This window comes from Micromys minutus (genome assembly GCF_963924665.1).
Source record: "Micromys minutus genome assembly, chromosome: 27".
NCBI classification, from domain to species: Eukaryota; Metazoa; Chordata; class Mammalia; order Rodentia; family Muridae; genus Micromys; species Micromys minutus.
This window is the reverse complement of record NC_137962.1, coordinates 41,701,702-41,722,498: the sequence shown is the minus strand read 5'-3', so window position 1 is coordinate 41,722,498 and position 20,797 is coordinate 41,701,702. Positions and strand designations below refer to the sequence as shown.

The window sequence follows — 20,797 nt, the reverse complement described above, 5'->3', positions numbered from 1 at the left end:
GAACTAGAAGGGATTCTTCTGTCTCAGTCTCTCAAATGTTGGAGCTATAGGCATGTGCAACCATGCCCAGATTTCAGGCTGTGCCTTTAGAAGTCACTTTCCTGTCCACCACCATAGCCTGCTTCCTTCTTTCATCTCCAAGGCTGTGACTGATGCTCTCTACCCACACCTTCCAGTTAGGCCTGCTCGACCTCTGCTGCTCTTCCAAAGGATCGTGGGTTTTGTCTGTGTCCCAGCAGTCCTTGATTCTCCCTCCCTCTCCCCACAATCAAAAGCCTCCAAGATACCCATCTTCTCTGCCACTCCCACTGGCTCCTCCTCGGAGCTGACAGAGTACCAGTGGCTGCTACAAATCCCAGAGCCAATGACAGTGAAAGCTAAAGTCTAATTGTCCCCAGTTCCTATCCCTCTAATCCCTTTTCGTAAAAGACACTCAGATGTTTATTTGGTTCCAACCTCCCAGTCCTCAGCTCTTGCCTAAACCAGTATCCCTGGACCGTGTTTAAATCCGAATGACCTAGCCTTCCCCACAAAGCCACATGGGGCCATCCTTTCTCCACATTTTCCCTCACCCAGCCCTTAGTGACAGCTCTAACTCGGAGCTAAAACTTGAAAAGGCCTCTGAGTTGTCTAGGCTCCTTCTGAGGCCTTATAGTCCACTCTGTGTTTGTTTTATTCTTCTTAAAGGGCCCACAAATTATATGAGAGTCGGTTTCTACAAAAGCCTGTCCCGTCTGCTCAATGCTTTCTTCTCACAGGACTTAACCACACTGTACTTTACTTAGATAAATGCAGGCTGCAGAGGACCTGCCACAGGCCGGGGGATGCACAAAAACAGTTCAAACCACTGCCATTGTTAAATCTTCAGGAATATCTGTGTACTGGGTGTTAGGCCAACAATGTCTTCTGTGCTGGTTAGTTTTGACCTCAGCTGTGGGCATGTCTATGAGGGATTTTCTGGTTTGAGGATGGTCTATCCACCCTGAATGTGTGTTACACCATTTCTCTGGACTGTACAAGAAAGCTAACCAAAAGCGGGCAAGCAAGTAGCATGCTTTTCTTCTCTTGGTTGTACGCATGAAATGACTAGCAGCTGGAGATCATGCCTCTACTCGATGGGAATCCCAGAATTGTGACCTGAAATCCTGAGCCAGACACAACTCTCCTCCCCTGTGCTACTTTTTAAATGGGGGTGCTTAGCACAGAACACAACCAGAATTTTTAATTAACCATGGTGGGCACGTTCATACCGGGAGCACGTGCAGAATCTATGGATCAATGACATATCTTCACTAGATCCAGCTGCTGACGTCAGCACTTTGTGGGCCCTTTCCCAACCTTACTTATTATAAAGTCTCAGAGTGGCCATACACCGAGAACCAGAAGAGAATCAAAATGTCCTCACAACACTGAGGACCAGGAGACCACCCAAGGGAAAATTTCAAGAAGCACTCGGCTCACCCCGAGAATTGAGGCAGGGAGTTGGCCCCACCTCTACGTCCTGACAAGATTATTTTGAGGATCTGAGGCAAGTGATAAGAGTATGGAGAAAATGGGACAATTAAATGACCAAGTGTTTTGGTCTGGAATAGGTGTGGATAAAATGAACGCTGTGGCTTTTGTTGTTTTTTTTCCAGGACAGGGCCTCACTAAGCAGTGTAGGCTTGGCTGTCCTGGAGCTCATTCTGTAGATCAAACTCAGGAGATCCACCTGCCTCTGCCTCAAGGCATGTACCATCACCACCCAGCTGTGACTGCTGTGTTTTAAAGCAAATAAGGGTCTGTGTGTAGTGGCTCATATTTGTAAGCGTAGTTGGAAAGCTAAGGCAGGAGGACTGCTGCAAGTTTGAGGTTGGCCTGGGTTGCATAGTGAGTTCCAAGCCAACTGTAGTTACAGACTGAGACCCTGCCTCCAAATGAAAAGCCAAGAAGGGATGGAGTCCTTGGAGACTTCAGTAAATCTTAGATTTAGGAACTGACTCCCTGAATCCATCAATAGAGAGCCACATAAGCTAAAGAGAGTCATGCCTCCCGAAGTCGTTAGCCCCCACGCCAGACCCCAACCAACACTGGTCAAAAAGCGCAGGTTTCAAGACTCTGACCAAGGACGCCTACAGACAATAGTAGGCTGCCTAGGAGGCTGGGCCGAGCAGTTTCCGTAGACTCAAAAGCACAGGTCACAACAATTCGCCTTACATCAAGGCCCCGCCCCGCCCCGCCCCGCCCCAAGACCCCACCCTATTACAAGGTTCCGCCCTATCACAAGGCTCCGCCCTATCACAAGGCTCCGCCCAGTCACAAGGCTCTTCTGCGTCTCCCCAGCCGCAGGCGCAGGCCCAAGCAGCCCGGCCGCCCAGCGGGTGCAGGTGCGGACGCACCGGCCATCACCGCGCGCGGCTGCGCAGCGGGCACCGTAGGCACCGGTCTCTGGCTCCCTGGAGCGGTGAGTCCCCCGACCAATCCTAGCAGCGTGTCGCCGCCGCAGCCCCCCTGCCAGTCGGCCATTCCCTCTCTGTGTTACTGAGTGCGGCCGCCTCGGGTCAGTTGGTTCGGACAGGACGCGCGGCCCGCTCGCCCAGACTGGTGGCATCATTGGGGGTGGGGAGCTCTGGCGGCCCTGAGCAAGAGGGAGGAGGCGGTGCGCTGTAGCGGCCCAGACCTGAGGTCCTGCGACCCCCAACCCGACCAGAGGGCCCATCCACCCACAGGGCACATTCTGTGGCCACCGCCCCCTCCTCCGTCGTCCCCATCCCGGCTTTGTTCCCTTGAACGCCCTCTGGTCGCTTCCATCCCCCACACACCCCCGCACCCCGCTGTTCCTGGCGTACCCTACTAGCAGACACCTTAGCAGCCAATACAGGCCTGCATTCAGTACCCGGAGCTAGCGACATTCGGCCCTGTACTTAAGAGGAGGGTCAGGGCTCCCGCTGGTCACAGATGGCCTGGGGATTTCCTCGGATAGAAATAGCCCCGCTAGCGCTGGCCCCTTCAAGCTGCTTAATGGGAGGGATAGAAAGGGGAGGGCCAGGGCACACCCCCACGCCTCTCTAGCCAACTGCGCTGTGCCTCAACACTCTTCATTGCTGAGCTCTGACACGAAAGACCCGCAACAGTGAGGAGGCATCTCCCAAGCTCCAAGCTGAGGCTGACAGCCATCACTCTTCCTCCCATCCCCCACCCCAGGTCGATCTAGAGGAGCCCCTTCCAAGGGGTTCACATTGGTCTCCCGCACCCCACACAACACTCCCTGCCTCCTTGTTCTGTGGCTTCCTACAGCCCTGTACAAAGGTCATGGCCAGTTGTTTTTTTCTTCCTGGGTTCCGCAGCAGGTATGGCTGTCACCGGTTTCAGTCTCTCCGAGCTAACTATTCTCTTTTTCTCCTCTAGGGGCAGCCACAGAACCCGAGGCCATGTCCCATGAAAAGAGTTTTTTGGTGTCTGGGGACAGCTATCCTCCCCCAAACCCTGGCTATCCTGTGGGGCCCCAACCCCCTATGCCTCCCTATGTTCAGCCTCCCTACCCTGGGGCCCCATACCCACAGGCCTCTTTCCAGCCCTCTCCCTATGGTCAACCAGGGTATCCCCATGGTCCCAGCCCCTACCCACAAGGTTACCCTCAAGGACCCTACCCTCAAGGAGGCTACCCACAGGGGCCATACCCACAGAGCCCCTTCCCCCCTAACCCCTATGGGCAGCCGCCACCCTTCCAGGACCCTGGCTGTAAGTGTAGGGAAAGGTAGGGGCAGGGGCAGGGATTCAAGTGCCCTCAAGGGACACTGACCCAGCCTCTGTGTCCCCAGCACCTCAGCATGGGAACTACCAGGAGGAAGGACCTCCATCCTACTATGACAACCAGGACTTCCCCTCTGTCAACTGGGATAAGAGCATTCGCCAGGCCTTCATCAGAAAGGTTGGGCCTGTCAAGTGTGGGAGGGGGGCTGGGAGGAGTCATGGGGAGTCAGTGGAGGTGGGGTTTTGATTGGCTTCTCCCCCAGGTGTTCCTGGTGCTGACCCTGCAGTTGTCGGTGACCTTGTCGACTGTGGCCGTTTTCACTTTTGTTGGGGAGGTGAAGGGCTTTGTCCGGGAGAATGTCTGGACCTACTATGTCTCCTATGCCATCTTCTTCATCTCGCTCATTGTCCTCAGCTGTTGTGGGGACTTCCGGCGAAAGCATCCCTGGAACCTTGTTGCTCTGGTAACTCCCAAACCTGGGCCCAGTTCCCCTAGGCCTGTGGAACAGGAAAGGGAGGTACGCAGGGTTGGACCAAGAGGAAGCTCCACACACCCAAAGCCCCCTGTCATCCTCTCCTGCAGTCGATCCTGACCATCAGCTTGTCCTACATGGTGGGCATGATAGCCAGCTTTTACAACACCGAGGCAGTCATCATGGCCGTGGGCATCACCACAGCTGTCTGCTTCACGGTGGTCATCTTCTCCATGCAGGTGAGGGGGTCCTAAGATAGGACGGTTGCCCCAGAGCCCTCCACACCCATAGTCTCACCTCCCTCCCTGGCTCCCTCCCCTCCTCCCAGACCCGCTATGACTTCACCTCGTGCATGGGCGTGCTCCTGGTGAGTGTGGTGGTGCTCTTCATCTTCGCCATACTCTGCATCTTCATCCGGAACCGCATCCTGGAGATCGTGTACGCCTCGCTGGGCGCTCTGCTCTTCACCTGCGTGAGTGAGGGTGTTGGGAGGCCTCTGCTGGGATGCCTGCCGGGTGAGAGTGAATTGGCTGCTGAGTACCAACTGTGCCTTTGCCCACTAGTTCCTGGCAGTGGACACCCAACTGCTCCTGGGGAACAAGCAGCTGTCCCTGAGCCCAGAAGAATATGTGTTTGCTGCCCTGAATCTGTACACAGACATCATCAACATCTTCCTATATATTCTCACCATCATTGGCCGTGCCAAGGAGTAGAACAAGCCCCAGCTCAGGTGGCATGGTTGGCTCAGACCCATGTTCCTGGCATGACAATGCCATCTGTGCTTCCCTCTCTCTGGTCCCCAGGCACGGCCTGGAGCAGAGGGAGCCCCTTTGACCCTCATGTATGTACACTGCAAATACTTAACGTTGGACCCTCTCTGGCCACAGCATGGCCCCCTTTATCCCTTTTGCCCTTGCCAAGGGGTGACAGGGCTGCATTTCTGTGCCACCTTCTGTCCACTCATTGTTGCATGAGCCCTGTCTGCCAGCCCATCCCAGGGTCTGGGATCAACACCAGGTCCCAGGAGAGAAGGATCATACCAAGAGGTGAGGGTGCACGTCTTTCCTCCTGTCCCAGCTCTCCTGGCATAGAGTACCCATGACCCCTCCACACCCTGCTTTCTGAGGGGCATGCAGGGTGGGGCCTCATTCTTGTGCTGAGCCCCAAGAGCAGAGAGGATGGCATGCTTCGGGGGAGGAGGCCCTCTCACGCTGCCATCGTCAAAATGCCAATAAAAAGGTATCCTCTGCTCTCTGCTTCTCCTTGTCTCGTCACCGCCACTTCCTTCAGGAAGTATGGTGGGGCTTCAGCACCCCACTGCCCTGGCTGACGCTAAGTTATGAGCAGGCACCGACAACAGCGGTTAATGACAGTAGCTAATCCGATATGTTTCTACTTCTCGATGTCTTCCCAGTTGCATTTTAAGGTGTGCACTGAGATCTATGCTTATGGACAGCATTCTTGAGGCATAAGGGCACAGTGCCAGGTCTCTGTGTATCTCTACTCTCTGAGGACAGGACGGCACAGTGCAGCAGTGGGCTCTGAGAGGTCCCTGTCTCTGCCCAAGACCAGCAGCATAGGTCATTGGTCCAACCCTGAAAGGGCCGAACAGATGACTGTACTAGGTGGGCCCCTTGGCCTCTGGTTCCCTGGCACTGCCATTTGGTGCCAGTTCCTCGGGGCTGCCTGTTCTTCCTCTAGCCTTTGCTCCTACCTCATCATCTCTAGAACCCTCATCTATCCAAGTCCCCGAAGTCTGGTTCTGCACAAGTAGAGTGAGTCCTTACCCTCCTCACAGAGAGCTCAATACTTGGACCTCATACAGTTTAATCCCATAGCCTCCTGGAACCACAAGGTCAGAGTGGCCTTGATTCCTACATCTTGATCAGCATAAGGACCTCTCTGGGCTGTTGCTTCCTGGTCGTGTATGGGTATATTTAATTTAATTAACTAGCATCCATTCCTCATGCGTGCCACAAAGCCACCCAGTGCCCACAGTTACCTCTGCTGTGGCCTATGCCAAGCCACAAGCATCCTCGCCCGAACCTGGAGTTTCTGCTTTATCTCCCCAGGTTAGATGTGGCCATCCCCTCCTCCATTCTGTCTCATTCCTTCCCCAGCTAGCCTCAGATTCATTTAGACCAGACCACTACAAACCAGATGTGATCCATGGATCCCACGACCCACCTACCTAAGAGCCAGCTACTTGGTGCCCTGAGGATGAAGCTGGTATTCCTCATCCTGGCCTCCAGATTCTGCCAGCTGCTCTACTCACTCACTGCTCCTAATGCATTCCTACTCTCATCCCTAGCCTGACTTCAGACAACTGAACCAAGAGGTTTCCCCTAGATGGTCTATTCTTATAGCCCTTCTGCTGGGGGTGGGGGATGGGGTTATTGCTGCTAGGAACCCTTTGCTGGAGTCTGCCTTACTTTAACAGCTAGCCTTAGCCATTTGGTAACACAAGGTGACAAAACCATTTTCCCCACCTCACCTTCTGGCATTTCTTTGAGCAGATGCAGTACCTCATCTAGGGTACTGTGTCAAGCTCTGTAAGCATGTGTCTAGCAGAATTATCAATCTAAAGGTTTGGGGTTATTGCTCAATGGCTGCGAACATGCCCAGTAACTTGCTTAGGCATGGGCAAGGGCCTGGATCCCAGTGCCACAAAAACAAAGCTCAACTTTAGACAGGAGCTCACAGATCTAGAGGAAAGAGGCCATTCACATTGTTTTTGGTTTTGTTTGTTTTATTTTTTAAGATTTATTTATTATAAGTACACTGTAGCTATCTTCAGACACACCAGAAGAGAGCATCAGATCTCATTACAGATGGTTGTGAGCTACCATGTGGTTGCTGGGATTTGAACTCAGGACCTCTTGGAAGAGCAGTCGGTGCTCTTAACCTCTGAGCCATCTCTCAAGCCACAGCCATTCACATTGTCAAAATGTCAAGCAATATGGAAAAAGTAAGAGAGGGCAGTGTTTCCTCAGAAGATCCCAGGAAAACTTAGTTGTGGAAGGGGCTTTCTGGGAACAGGTAGAAGAAGCTGGAGGGGATAAAGGCCAAGCGAGGGGACTTGGAAATGTCCTATAGGTAAGAAATGCTCAGCAAGAGCTACTGGGTTTGTTTTCAAGCAGATACAGCCTGAAAGAAATTAGAGATCTCTGGCTGAGACAGGTGCAGAAAGCAGTAAGCAGGCTTCTGAGATGTGTTAGGACGGCGAGGAAATTCCTCCAGTGCCTGAGGTTGACCGTAAGGACCGTATGGGGAGGTTTCTATCACTGAAAGGAAAGGAAAACTGAAACCGAACTTGTGGTAACACAAGCGTCTGAGTAAGTGGGAAGTTCACGCTGGTCTGTGGAGATGGCTCAGTGAATAAAGCAGTTGCTATGCAAACACAGGAACTGTGTGCCCCCAGAACCAGGGTGACAGCGGCCTGCCTGCTGCACACAACATGGCGTTGCACATGCCTACACATAACACACACAGCACATGAAAATATATTTTTTAAAGCTCAGAAAGTTGTTGATGCTTGTAGTCAAAAGGAATCAAGTGTGAGATGATGTTGGTGTTCGAGTGAGCAAGAAAAGCACCTTCCGATGCTTGGGGTCTGCCCTGTCCTATCTGTGAGGTCTCAGTGTAGCTAGGAGCTGGGCTGGCACCCACAGATAGAGACACCAGGGTTGCTAGGAGCTGGGCTGGCACCCGCTGATAGAGTCTTGACGTTCTGTTTTAACAATGTCACAAAACATTGACAGCAGACCAGGCGGCACTATTACCATGATGAGTCAAAAAATAAATAAATAAATAAAAAATAAAACAAACCCCAAAACAAACAAACAAACAACAACAACAACAAAAGCCAAGGCCCTCTTAATCATAGCTAAACAGAAAAAAAATCATTTAAATTATTCAAGGTATAGTACAAACCAAGCTGTAATCTCTCCATGGCTATGGTTCAAGAATTACCAAGTCAGCTGCACTAAGACCACAGACTTATTTGCATAAATAATAATTACATCTTGTTTTCGAGATTAAACAATACAGGCTTTAATGGGAAAAATGTCCCACTCTTTTACCTCAGAGTGACATAATCCTTGCTACCTGTTGCAAAGCATAGTCGGGGTGGGGGGGGTAGCTCTAGACTTCAGGTCCTCGAGTCTAGCTGCCCCGCACACTTCCTCTGGTCCACCAGAGCTACTGTTCAGCATCTCTAGGTTGGAAGCATCTTTAGAGCAGGATCTATGATCTGAGTTTTACACAGAGCCCAGCACCTAGTACAGGGCCTGGCATGCCATGGTGTCAATCAAGCACTACCTGCCTCAGACCGTCAGCATCCGTGGTGGTGTCTCAGGCATAAAAGAAGTAAAAGTAAGGCCCTGGTAGGTAACACAGAATCAGGTTTGTGGAAAGCGCCCGATGGGAGGAGGAGCGAATGCAAGGGAGAAAGATGGACGGAGCAAGAAAGTGAAAGCTGAGTGTAGCCTACCATAGGCTGGAAGGTCAGATGTCTGAAGTACAGGGTGCAGGCAACAGTGGCTCTGAAATGGTTTAGGCAGAGGTAGGAAAACTGGTGAGGACCCTCTAGTGGCTCAGGTGAGGGAGGACTGGCACAGGAATGGGAGGAGCTCAGAAGGGAAGAGACTCAATGGAGATCTGGCATCAGGCCTGTAGCCAAGTTGGCCCTTTTTCTAGTGGGGTCCAGATGCTCCTCCCCAGGTCCCAGGGGCCTGCTCTGGCACCCAATCACTCCTCGGGCGCTACTCTGTCTCAGGCTTTGTAGGACATTGGAGACCTTTTAGAATGGCCAAACCTACGTACCTCTTTCGCCCTTCTCTGACTTCTCCCATTTCTTCTGTAACAGAGTGTTGCTCCTCCTTGTAAGCACCCTGCCCCCTGGATGCTCTCCGTCAGCCCCATCCTCTTTGTCGACACCGGTACCTCTAACCGGAGGCCCTTGCTTGTGTTTCGACACTTTCCAGTAGTTCCCTGGTTCTGGGATAACGCTAGCATCAGGCTCAAGCCCTCCTCTTGATCCCAAATATCATCATGACCTCTGGGCAGTCTAGTTCTAGCTTTCGAAAGTGTCTCAGAGCTAGCCCATCTCTCCTATCCCATGATCGCCACTACGGTAGGCAGCCTATGAGAAAAGAGTTGTAGCTGTGTAATTGGCAGATGTTGCCCCGAGTAGACCAGAATTCACACTTGGGATCCTCAGGAAAGTCCTGGGCTCTTGTCTGAAAACCTAGAGGGCTCCAACCAGAGAAGAGCTAAGGCTGTTGGACCCACAATCCAGACTCCACTCACTTCTGCTGGACTGGTAATGGGAAATTAGTCCACTCCCTGTGCCTGGCAGTGACTGAAGTGAATTCCTTCTTTAGGGGGAAAAAAAAGATAGTATCAGCTAGACACAATATCTGTCATTCCATTAAACTTACTAGGTATTTCAAAATATAGGACTGTCTGGCTTACAACCAAAAGAAAGTCAAATGTTGGAAACAAACCTAGAGGTGGTTCAAAAATGGAGAGAGAACAATCTTTAGTACAAACATAATTATTAGGAGAAAATAGAAGTGGATGAGGTAGAAAGAAGAAGAAATGTGGAAAACCCCACCACGTATTTAAGTCTATAACAGTAACAAGAGTTACCTGGGTGTGGTGGCACATGCCTGGAAGCCCAGCACTCAGGAGGGAAAGAAAGGCAGATCTCTGTGAGTTTGAGGTCTACAGAGTGAGTTCTAGGACAGCCAGGGCTACACAGAGAAACCCTGTATTGAAGGGGAAAAAAAACCTAAAAGACTCAAATTGAGCTTTAAAATTTTTCTTTTTAAGGTGATGGCTCAGAGGTTAAGATCATTTACTGTGACTGGGAGATGGCTCAGCAGAGTACTGTCTGCTCTTCCAGAGGTCCTGAGTTCAAATCCCAGCAACCACATGGTGGCTCGAAACCATCTGTAATGGGATCCAGTGTCCTCTTCTGGTGTGTCTGAGGACAGCTACAGTATGTACTCATATATTCATATAAAATAAGTAAATCTCAAAGAAAAACATTTTTTAAAAAGAGCATTTACTGCTCTTTGCAATGGACTAGTGTCCAGTTCTCAGCTCCCACATGATGGCTCAGAACAATCAGGAAGCCCAGTTTCAGGAGATCCAAGCCCAGTTCTGACATTTGAAAGCACCGGGTATTCACATGACACATGCACATACAAGCAGACAAAATACTCATGCACATAAAATAAAATAACCTAAAATATTTTCTTAAAGGAACCAAAAAGGGCTTGGAGTACAGGGTAATAGTAAGCTCTTGCCTAGTGTGTTTCAGGCTCTGAGTTCGAGACCCAAATTAAACCCCCCCCCCCCAAAAAAAAAAAGAAAACAGAAACTAACAGATTTGGAGAGGATGTGGAGAAATCTTTGGAGTCCTCTTGCATGAATTGTGGGAAGAGTACTGGGGGAAACAAGACAGCAGTTCCTAGAATAACTAAAAATAGCATGACTGTATGACCCAGTTACAGACTACAATAATAAAAGATCAGCTGATAAGGAGCTACTAAAAATGGTAGTCACTTTATAAAAGATGTGTGTGGCTGGTGTGTCCTTCTGTCCTTCTGGACTTGTGGTTTGTTTACCAGGTGCTTTTGGTTTTCATATAATTTTTACTTAAGTTTATGTGTATGTGTGTTTTGCCTACATGTATGGATGTATACCACATATGTGTATATCGATACATACAGGCATACATGGAGGCCAAAAGAGGGTGTCAAATCCTCTAGGACTGGTTATAATGACATAAGCTAGCATGTGGGTGCTCAAATGGAACTGGGGTCCTCTGCTAAAGCAGAAAGGGCTCTTAGCCTATCTCTATAGACCTTTGCATAAAGTTTCTGGTGAACAAAATTAAACAAGGAAACATAACATTTGCTTTCAGTTCCAGTCGTTCCCAAATCTATCAATAGTGCTGAAACCAGTTTGCATCCCAAAACATGCCAGCAAAATTGTTTGGTGACTTACTACTTTAACCAGTTTTTCCAAAAACACAACCATTGCAACTGTACCAGACAACGATATTTCTATCTCTGTCATTAAAGGGTAGCAAACAAACAAACCCGGCCTCCATCTGAGCTACAGTCACAGGAGGTGGGATTACCCTTAGGGGTGGGGCCAACAGACCAGAGCAGAGTTTGCGAGTTGATTGGCTAAAGCAGTTATCCATCATTCCCTACCAAAGAGCTCTTAAAGTGTTCCTCAGAGAGCCAAGCTCCTCCCAAAATTCTAGGACGTAGTTTTGGAAAGACCTTTGTGACTTTATTGAAACCTATCAGAGATAAATTCCCAGGCCACACAGGAAGGGCTGACCCAAGAGTCCAGGAAGAAGTCAGGCTTCCTCTGGGCAACATCTGCCAACAAGACCTGGCTATAGCCCAGCTTGGGACACATGACTTAGAAAGGTTGTCTCCAGCCTAAGGTCATCTTCATAGCTAGAGTAGGGTAGCAGTGTTACAGGACAGACTTTGGTCCGGTGCCTATCCTCCTGTCTGAGATTCAGGTCCCTAATCTGGATCAGAATAAGCTGGTGTGGATCATGCATCTTCAGACAATTTCAGCAGCCTTTCCCCACCACCCCATGGAAGCTGGTAAAAAACTCAGGTCTTAGAAGTCTGTGTTCATTATTGGGGCTCATTTACTACTCACCGTTTATATCTGTCCCTTTATATAACCAAGTGTAGGTGCTGTGAACGCCACTCACAGAGAAAGCATCCAGTCTGAGGTGACCTCACACTCCCAGAGGGACGTGACCAGTAAAGTACTGGGTTGCATTTAAACACCGCTCCTCAGAGACACCATGACCAAGGCTATCATTCTGCTGGTCAGGCGGGGCGGGGGTGGTGGCAGCGGTCAGGCAGACCGCTGGAGAATTAGCAGAGAGTTCTACATTCATATTCATAGGCAGCAGGAAGAGCCCACCACTGGCTCTGGCTTTGGCTTTTGATAAATTCAAAGCCCACCCCCGGTGACACACTTCCTCCAACAAGGCCACAGCTCCTTATCCTTCTCACACAGATGCTACTCCCTGACATCTAAGGATTCAAATATAAGAGCCTTTGGGTGCTGTTCTCCCTGAAACCACCCCAGTCAACTGCCAATTCCCTCTGTTTACAGAGAGATTCCTGATAGAAACTGCCTTTCGAGGACTTGTTCCAATTGGGCTGAGCTGAGAGTTGAAGAGAGAGGGTCTATTCGACCAGAAACAGGCTAGCCTGACAGCACTCTTCCTATCTGTCTCGGCTTCATGGTTCAGACAGTGTGGCCGAGGTGCCAGACAGGCCTACTGTCCTAGAATGCTGGAGGAACAAACTGAAGGGGAGGCGGGCTCATGTGACCTGGGGAAGGGCACACCACCCAGGTCAAGGAAATAGGGTGAGAAGCAGTGGGTGCATTCAGGGAAGGGACTGGCACCCAGAGGGGTGACATTTCAAGAGGCCTGGACTTCACTCTGGGGCTGGTAGCGAAGACAGCGGCAGTGCCAGCCAGTGTTCACTTGATAGTCCCTGGGAGGGCCAAGAGCCTTCAGAAGTGACAGTAAGAGAAGAGGGACCTAATCAACTGACTCTCCTGCACCGCAGTTCCTCCAGGAGTAGAATAAGAACAGTTACTTCCTTTACTCCAAATCCTCTGGCTCTTCTACCTGTGTGTATGATACAAAGTACTCCTGTCAGCCCACAGACGGACATTCCCTGACTTGCACTTCCTCTTCCTGTGGCTGTTCTCACATCATCTCCTGGGCCTCCTTGAAGATCTTCAACCACACCAAGCCTGGGTCTTTGTACGCTTACTCCCTTAATTTGAAAAGTTTTGTCTTTTTTTATTTTTTTAATGTTATTTATGTAGACTGGGTCTTACTGTGTAACCGTGACTAGCCTAGAACTCTCTATGTAGACTAGGTTGACTTTAAATTCACAGGATTTGCTTCTGCCTCCTGAGTGCCGGGATTGGAGATAAAAGTGTGTGCCACCACACCCAGCCTCAGTTTTTGTTGTTTTTGGGTTTATTTATTTATTTATTTATTTATTTATTTATTTATTTTTTGGTGTTTTGTTTTGTTTTGTTTTGAGATGGGGTTTCTCTGTGGAGCCCTGGCTGTCCTGAAATTCACTCTGTAGGCCAGGCTGGCCTTGAACTTGGAGATCTGCCTGCTTCTGCCTCCCGAATGCTAGGATTAAAGGAGTGCAACACCACCACCTGTTTTAAAACCATTTCACATTTTATTTGCTTCGGGGCAGTACATGGGTGTCGTTGCAGGCTGGTGGCTATCAGAGGACATCCTCAGAGTTGGCTTTCTCTTTTCACCATGAGTCCTGGGATCTAATGCAGCCAGGATTGATGGGAGGGTCTTTTACTGACAGATATCTCATGGCCCAGTCTTGCCTTTTTTTAATCTCTCCCTTCAGCTATCCTGCCAAGCATTAGCTTGTTAGGGAGGCCATTCCAAGTCCTCCATCAGCAGTTTTCCCCTTTCCTGGTCTCCTCTATGCTCATGATACGTAATCTTGTCTGCCACACGTACACAGTTATTCTTTCTCTGGACCGCCGTCCCTCTTCCTGCTCGGAGGTTGGTCCTATGGCAGCTGGGACTTTGCTGTGCTCTCTGTTCTGTAGGAACTGGCTCGTGATGGCTGCTGTGGAGAATTACCTGAGCACCATCCTTTCTGTAGCCACAGAAAAGCTGCATTGTTGCCTGCTTCTGAGGAATAGGCTATAGCAAGTGGAATGTCACATAGCTCATAGTTACCTAGCCACAACTAGCCCTTAGTTCTTAGACCATAGACTGGGGAGGTAGCTCCACAGGATTGGTCCTGAGTTCAAATCCTGAAAATCCACGTAGGAAGCAGGACATGGTTACTTACATACAGCATGTAATCCCAGCAATGTTTGGGACAGAACCGGGAGGGTTGCTGGAGCTCAAGTTCAACATGTATCTTGTTAGGATTTCTATTGTTGCAAAAAAAGCACTATGAGCAGTTTGAAGAGGTCCTTAGTGGTTAAAAGCACTGGTTGCTCTTCCAGAGGTCCTGAGTTTAGTTACCAGCACCCACATGGTGGCTCACAACCATCTGTAATGAGATCTGATTCTGTCTTCTAGTGTGCATGAAGACAGAGAACTTATATATGTAAACTATATAAAAATTTAAAAAAATCACTGTGAACAAAAGAAACTTGGAGGGGAAAGTTTTTATTTTAGCTTATACCTTGTAGCCCACATCCAGGGAAGTCAGGGCAGGAACTCAGTGCAGAAACCTGAAAGCAGGAACTGATGCAGAAGCCTTTAAGGGGTGATGCTTGGATGCTTGCTCACTTGCTCTTCAAGGCTTGCTCAGCCTGCTTTATTATACAGCCCTGGGGCCGCCTGGGGTGGCACCTTCCACATAAATCACTACTCAATAAGACGTACCTCAGACTTGTCCATAGGCAAGCTGGTGGGCTCTTTCTCCAGGTGGCTCAAGCTTGTGTTAAGTTGACATAAAAACTAGCCAACACCATGAGACACCTTGTCTCAAGTGACTGAGGAGAAGAGAGAGGACAGAGTCTTACGAAACAGTCTTCATCCCTCCCTCATCTCTGCATGATGTGCACACACACCCACACCCACACAGAGGTAAATAAAAAACATGTCAGGCCTGACTAACATCTGTTCTCTTCTGTCTTCCCCCAGCCAGGCCGGGGGAGTATTACAGGCAAGAAATGGGGTTAGGGAGCTCAAGTGTCCCCCATGAGCTTCTGGTCTCGAGGCCACATAAGCAGTTCCTGCGGCATAAGCAGAGGGAGAGAATGAGGCTCCAGATGCCTGGCTGCTCACTGATGATCCCCAGAACACATCACGTGCCTGGAGCTGGCAGGTTCCAGAGCTACAGTTTAAACGAGAACATGTGTTTCCGGCAGAGAGTGCGGCCGCTTTAACCCCATTACCTTATCTAGTGCTCCCAAGGACAAGCAAGAGGAAGGATGCTATTATCCCCACACCAACATGAAGAGATGGAGGCCTGGAGAAAGTGTGGAACTGGCCCAGACCCACAGCACTTAACTCAGGAATCAGGCATGGATCCAGGCACTTCTGTTGAAGGAGGAGGAGTAACAGGTCTGACGGGCATGGACCAGTTTATGGGCCCAAGCACACAGGCTGAGTTCTGAAGGGATAATAACAGGAAGGCAGAGAAGGACAGTACGGGCCTGAGGCTGGGTGTCCTAGAGTTTGCTATGGACTGACAGTCTATGTTCCCTCAAGATTTATATGTTGAAATCCTAACCCCAAAGTAATGGTCTGGGGAGGGGGTGGTGATTAAGTTATGAGATGCAGATCTCACAAATGGGATAAGTGTCTTTATAAAAAGACACCACACCTGGGTATGGTGGCACACACTCATCAGGCTAGAACTCAGAAGGCTGAGGCAGGAGGATTGTGAGTTCAAGGCTAGCCTGGAAAAATACATACATACACACACACACACACACACACACACACACACACACACGTATAATCTTGCTCCCTCCTCTCTCTCCACTCTGCCTTATGGGGACACATGAAAATATGGCTATTGTCAGGATGCTAGGAAGGAATCCTAACAGATTTCAGATCTTTCAGGACCTTGATCTTCTGCTGGTACCCTCTAGACTGTGAGGGAGAAAGCTGTGCTGTTTAAATCTACAGAAACTTGTTCCACTACAAAGACACAGGCTGAGCTTCTGGAACCCCAGCCACATTCTTCTAGCAGGTCTCTGTCAGCCTTTTCTGCCTGGTGGGTAGGACTGAGCACTACACCCTGCTGGTTTTCCAAAGCTGATCCTTCCTGCTTTGTTTTTGTTTGTTTGTTTGTTTTAAAGCAGCTATTGAACCAGCAATGACAACATTTTCAAGCCTCAGAGAGCCTCCTTGTCTTTGCATTTGGGCTCAGCCCTTCCATGAGGAATAATCTTGGGCATGTGGTCCAGTGGTCCAGGTCTTATAACTCCAAGTTTCTGCTCCTAGACAATACTTCTGGAGATTTTCTTACCTTTGTTGGTGTTTTGAGACAGGGTTGTTTTGTACCCCTGGCTGTCCTGGAACTAGCTCCAGAGACTAGTCTGGCCTCAAATTTACAGAGATCCAACTGCCTCTCCCTCCAGAGTACTGGGATTAAGGGCATGTACTATCATAGATCTTCATTAAGGTCTTTCTTCCTAGCCACAGGCCTTGCATAGATAGACAGATGCCCTGACCCTCCTGAACACCACCTGCCTTCCCAAGATCACAACCTAGTATGGGGAGCTCGCAGGTATAATCCCCACATTCGAGCAGGCAGGAGGATTGCTTTGAGTTTGATGATATTCTGGACCGCATAGTGAGTTCCAAGCCAGCCAGGACTACAGGATGAGACACTGCTGTCAAGAAAATATTTTTCTTTCAAAAAAGGGCACCTAGTTAATGCCTCGTCTAGTCTGCCAGTCAACACACAACCCTCCCCAGCAGCTGCTGCTGTTCTGTCATGCCAGACCCACCTCTAGCTTACCAACCTTCAGCCAAAGATGGGTAAATAAGGAAGTCTCTGGAGCATGGCCCCTACAGGGCAGACCACCGGATTAGCACCTATTGTAACATACTCTCAACATGGTGGTGGTGCACACCTTTAATCCCAGCATTTAGGAGGCAGAGGCAGGCAGGTCTCTGAGTTCAGCCTGGACGCCAGAGCAAATGCGAGGCCAGCCAAAGCTACACAGAGAAGCCCTGCCTTCAAAAAATAAAAATAAAAAAAGTTACAGCAGGTGCCTTGTAAGAAGTCTGCTGAACCTCTGAATTACTAATTAACTTGTCTGGTGTAAGAAACTGGTCAGGACTTCAGACCAGATTTGTGCTTCCAGAGCATAATTTTGCAGGAGGCAAATGAGAGCTCCCTGAGTAGCTTTTTGAAGATAGCAAGCTGTATGTTATCCATGACAAATGTATAGCAATTATGCCATAAGATCTCCACCCAGGTTGCACAGCACACGATAGAGAATGTGGTATAGAACCCAGGAAGGCAGGGCACAGCAATCCTGGAACTTGGGAGGTAGAGGAGGAAGATGGGTTAAAAATTGTCCTTGGTTACACAATAAACTTGGGACCAGTCTTCAAAATGGAGTATGGGCTTACATGAGACCCTGTCTCAAACAAACAAGTTGCTAGTTGCTAGTTCTTGCACACTGCCAACATTCACACACTGACCGGAGGCAGGCTTTGTCTATTCGAGCCCCACCATCATCCTCCCCTGGGACGGGAAGAGTGGCTTTGACAATTTTCCATGGGTCTGAGGCACTGGGCTCGGTCACAAGGCCCTGCCCATGTCAACAATACATCACTCGAGACTTCATCCTTCCCTTACGTGTTCACTTAAGCCTGTCTTGGCTATTCACACCTAAAGTCATACTCTGGTCTCCACATGCCCACCACACAAAAATGCACACATGTACACATTCATGTACATTATACACACATGTACATATATAATCATATACCTACATATATATGCAAACATACACACACACATTTTTTTATCTACACAATGCCAGTGTTTGTATTGTATTGTATTTATTTATTTATTTTGGAGACATAGTCTAACTATGCTGGAACTCCCTATATAGACTAGTGTCTCGAACTCATAGAGTTCTGCCTGACTTAGTGTCCCAAGTGTTGGGATTAAAGATGTGTTGCAATCATACCTATTGGAATTTTCTATGTAGTAGCCCTGGCTGACCTGGAACTCACGTTGTAGATCAGGCTGGTCTCAGACTCCCAGAGATTCACCTATCTCTGCCACCCAAGTGCTGGGATTAAAAGAATATGCCCCCATGTCAAACTTGCATTTGGGTTTTTTAAATAATATTTTTTTATTGGCTGCTGAGAGAGAGAGAGAACCTTTTCAGTTTTATGATAGTGTTCTCTTAGGACAAAATAAAGAATAGTGATTTGTTCATACATTTTTGAGCCACTTCTATGCCCCAGCAGGGCCTTTGCTGGACTCTGGCACACAAAACAGAAAGTGCTGTGATGCTTCTCTTCTGGGCAGAGTTATGACACAGGTATCTGTCTGCAGCTGTGCAGAGAAAAGCTGACATGAAAGAGGGTGCTGGAAGTGAGACAAGAAGCCTGGAGACGAAGATGCTCTCCCCAAACCCAAGCTGCACAGCTGAGAAGAAGCTGAGCAAACAGAGAAGTGGTTGTGTCCCAGCATGCTCTCACCTGTCCCATGATGCACCCTGCTACGTCTGGGCCGGCAGACACGTAGCATTCAATAACTGTCATGTATGGCCCCTCAATCCTCTGAAATATAACACAGGGTTGGGTAAGAGTCACCGCTGACATTATTTAGGAACACAATGACCGAAGTATAGTGGAACACTAATTTAATCCCAGCACCAGTGAGACAGAGACAGGTGGATTTCTTTGAATTCAAGGTCAACTGGTTTACAGGCCAGGGCAGTCAAGGTTTTGAAGTGAGACCCTGTTTCAAACACATAAACAGGGCTGGAGAGCTGGCTCAGTGGTTAAGAGCACCGACTGCTCTTCCAGAGGTCCGGAGTTCAATTCCCAGCAACCACATGGTGGTTCACAACAATCTGTAATGGGATTTGATGCCCTCTTCTGGTGTGTCTGAGGACAGCTACAGTGTACTTATATATAATTAATTAATTAATTAATTAATTAATTAAAAAACCAAAAACCAAACAACACCAACAAAAACAATGAATGGGAAGTAGGGTGGTATCTGAATTGATTGAATCCTTCCAGAATGGACAGATCCCATCCTGTAACACCTGCCATCAACAGGATGTGAGCACATGCTGGCCGACCACAGAGTTATAAGCAATTACTTCAGGCAGGATCAAAGTGGTCACATGGCCAGCCCTGCTGCTGGGTTGGCCATGTTGAGTAGATGGCAGCTTCCCAGGGGATGCTGCTCTTCATAAAATCATAGTCCTTCTGTGGGGAAGGGAAAGGAGGTCAAAGGTGAAAGAGGGTGGGGACAGGCTCCAAGACAGACCCTTGTTCCTTAGCAAATTTATGTTTTGAAAGGGGGAAAATGGTTCAGCAAGTTTGCTGAAATTAGAAGGGAGCAGAGATCCCTGAGGGATGGCTAAGCTGGAATGCTGAACTGAATCTAATAAGGCAAAATTGAATGGGGACAAACTGTGCAAACTCAGTGACCGGAAACCAGAGGGAGTAGATGTGACTCAGCATTCAAGAAGGGACACAGCTTGAAGATTTGTTCCCAGTGAATTCCTGAGAAGCCTGTGAGGGATAAAAAGCCCGCATGAATGCTGGGAGATGAATTCTTCTCCGTTGCTGGACCTCCAGCTGCCTGCAGCCAACAACTCTGTTTGCACAGGCCAGGAACCCAGGCACTAGCACAGGGATAACCATTATATGTACTCTGAAGACCTCACTTCCTGAAGACCCAGATGGATGGGAGTAATTTCTAGATAAGTCCTGATCTTCAAACTTCCAATGCTCTCTGTCCCACAATCAAACCCACTAATTTGGGTATCAAAGGACATTTTTATAAATACAAAATAATAAGACTAATGATAAGGGGGAAATACAACAGAAAGGAAATAAGAGCAGAAAGAGCTGGAGAGATGGCTCAGCTCTTGCAGAGGACCTGAGTTCGAACCCCAACACAGCTGCCTGGAGCTCCAGCTAACTTCTGTGGGCACCAACACTGTTTGCACTCACATGACCTGAGTCACACACACACACACACACACACACACACACACACACACACTAAAAGCAAATCTTATTTAAAAGATTAGAAAGAGCTACAATCATAAGTTGAAAACAAAGAGGGGCCAATGACTCAAGGGCCTGGGAAAGTCACGGTGCCCTTCGAGGACATTCCCTCTCTACACTGTAGCTCCATGGAGAGACCAGAGGCTAAGAGACCACAGTCTACCCTGACACTTTACTGCTAAAAGGAAAAGTAGTAGAGAAGGAAGTCAGCTTTACCCACACTTCTTCACACAGCCAGCCACTGTCTCGTGCACTCCCTCCTCTGCTTTCCCTCCCTCTCACTTGCCAGAATCTGCAGTTGGCCACATCACTCTACCCAAGCAGCCTTCCACACGTCACTAATGACTTCCACATCATTACTTTTCCCTTGTGTCTCATCCGACTTCCTAGAAGCATTAGGTAATACTGTTGCAACACGGCCTTGAAACGGTCCCTTGTGTGCAGCTGATCAAACCTGGCCGCCCTGAGGATTCCACCCGTGCCTGTGCCTTCTCCCCTCTGTTCTGTGCAGACTTGCCCTCGTTCTTTGAGACACAATGGGCCTCTCATTCATTACCAATTCCTGGCTGATCTCATCCACTCATACGCCTTCGCTTGCCACTCCAGAAGCTGATGACTCTCAGATCCATCGCTCCAGCCCATGCAGCATGCTCTACTCTGATCCACAGCAGAAACACACACCTTGCTTAGCACATCCCTGGGATCTTGAGCACATCTGAACTCCACCTAAACCTGACCTCCTTCTCTATTGTTTGGTATAACCAGAGACTGTTTTACTACCCAGGCC

The 20,797-nt window shown here is 49.0% G+C and overlaps 1 protein-coding gene across 1 annotated transcript; it reads left to right on the top strand.

Annotated features, from left to right (window-relative positions):
- The first annotated feature begins 2,301 nt into the window (after positions 1–2,301).
- GRINA (glutamate ionotropic receptor NMDA type subunit associated protein 1) lies at positions 2,302–5,454 on the top strand. The gene is made up of 7 exons (XM_080939470.1): positions 2,302–2,443; positions 3,388–3,720; positions 3,801–3,910; positions 3,996–4,196; positions 4,316–4,444; positions 4,534–4,677; positions 4,769–5,454. Exons 2-7 carry the CDS (start codon positions 3,411–3,413, stop codon positions 4,916–4,918), a joined length of 1,044 nt encoding a protein of 347 aa, XP_080795596.1. The 5' UTR covers positions 2,302–2,443; positions 3,388–3,410; the 3' UTR covers positions 4,919–5,454.
- Positions 5,455–20,797: the final 15,343 nt, after the last annotated feature.

Excerpts from the sequence above, each read along its gene's own strand:
- GRINA (XM_080939470.1), top strand. The coding sequence starts at position 3,411 with ATGTCCCATGAAAAGAGTTTTTTGGTGTCTGGGGACAGCTATCCTCCC. Across the intron at positions 3,911-3,995 it reads GCCAGGCCTTCATCAGAAAG|GTGTTCCTGGTGCTGACCCT; the intron begins GTTGGGCCTGTC and ends CTTCTCCCCCAG. Across the intron at positions 4,445-4,533 it reads TGGTCATCTTCTCCATGCAG|ACCCGCTATGACTTCACCTC; the intron begins GTGAGGGGGTCC and ends CCCTCCTCCCAG.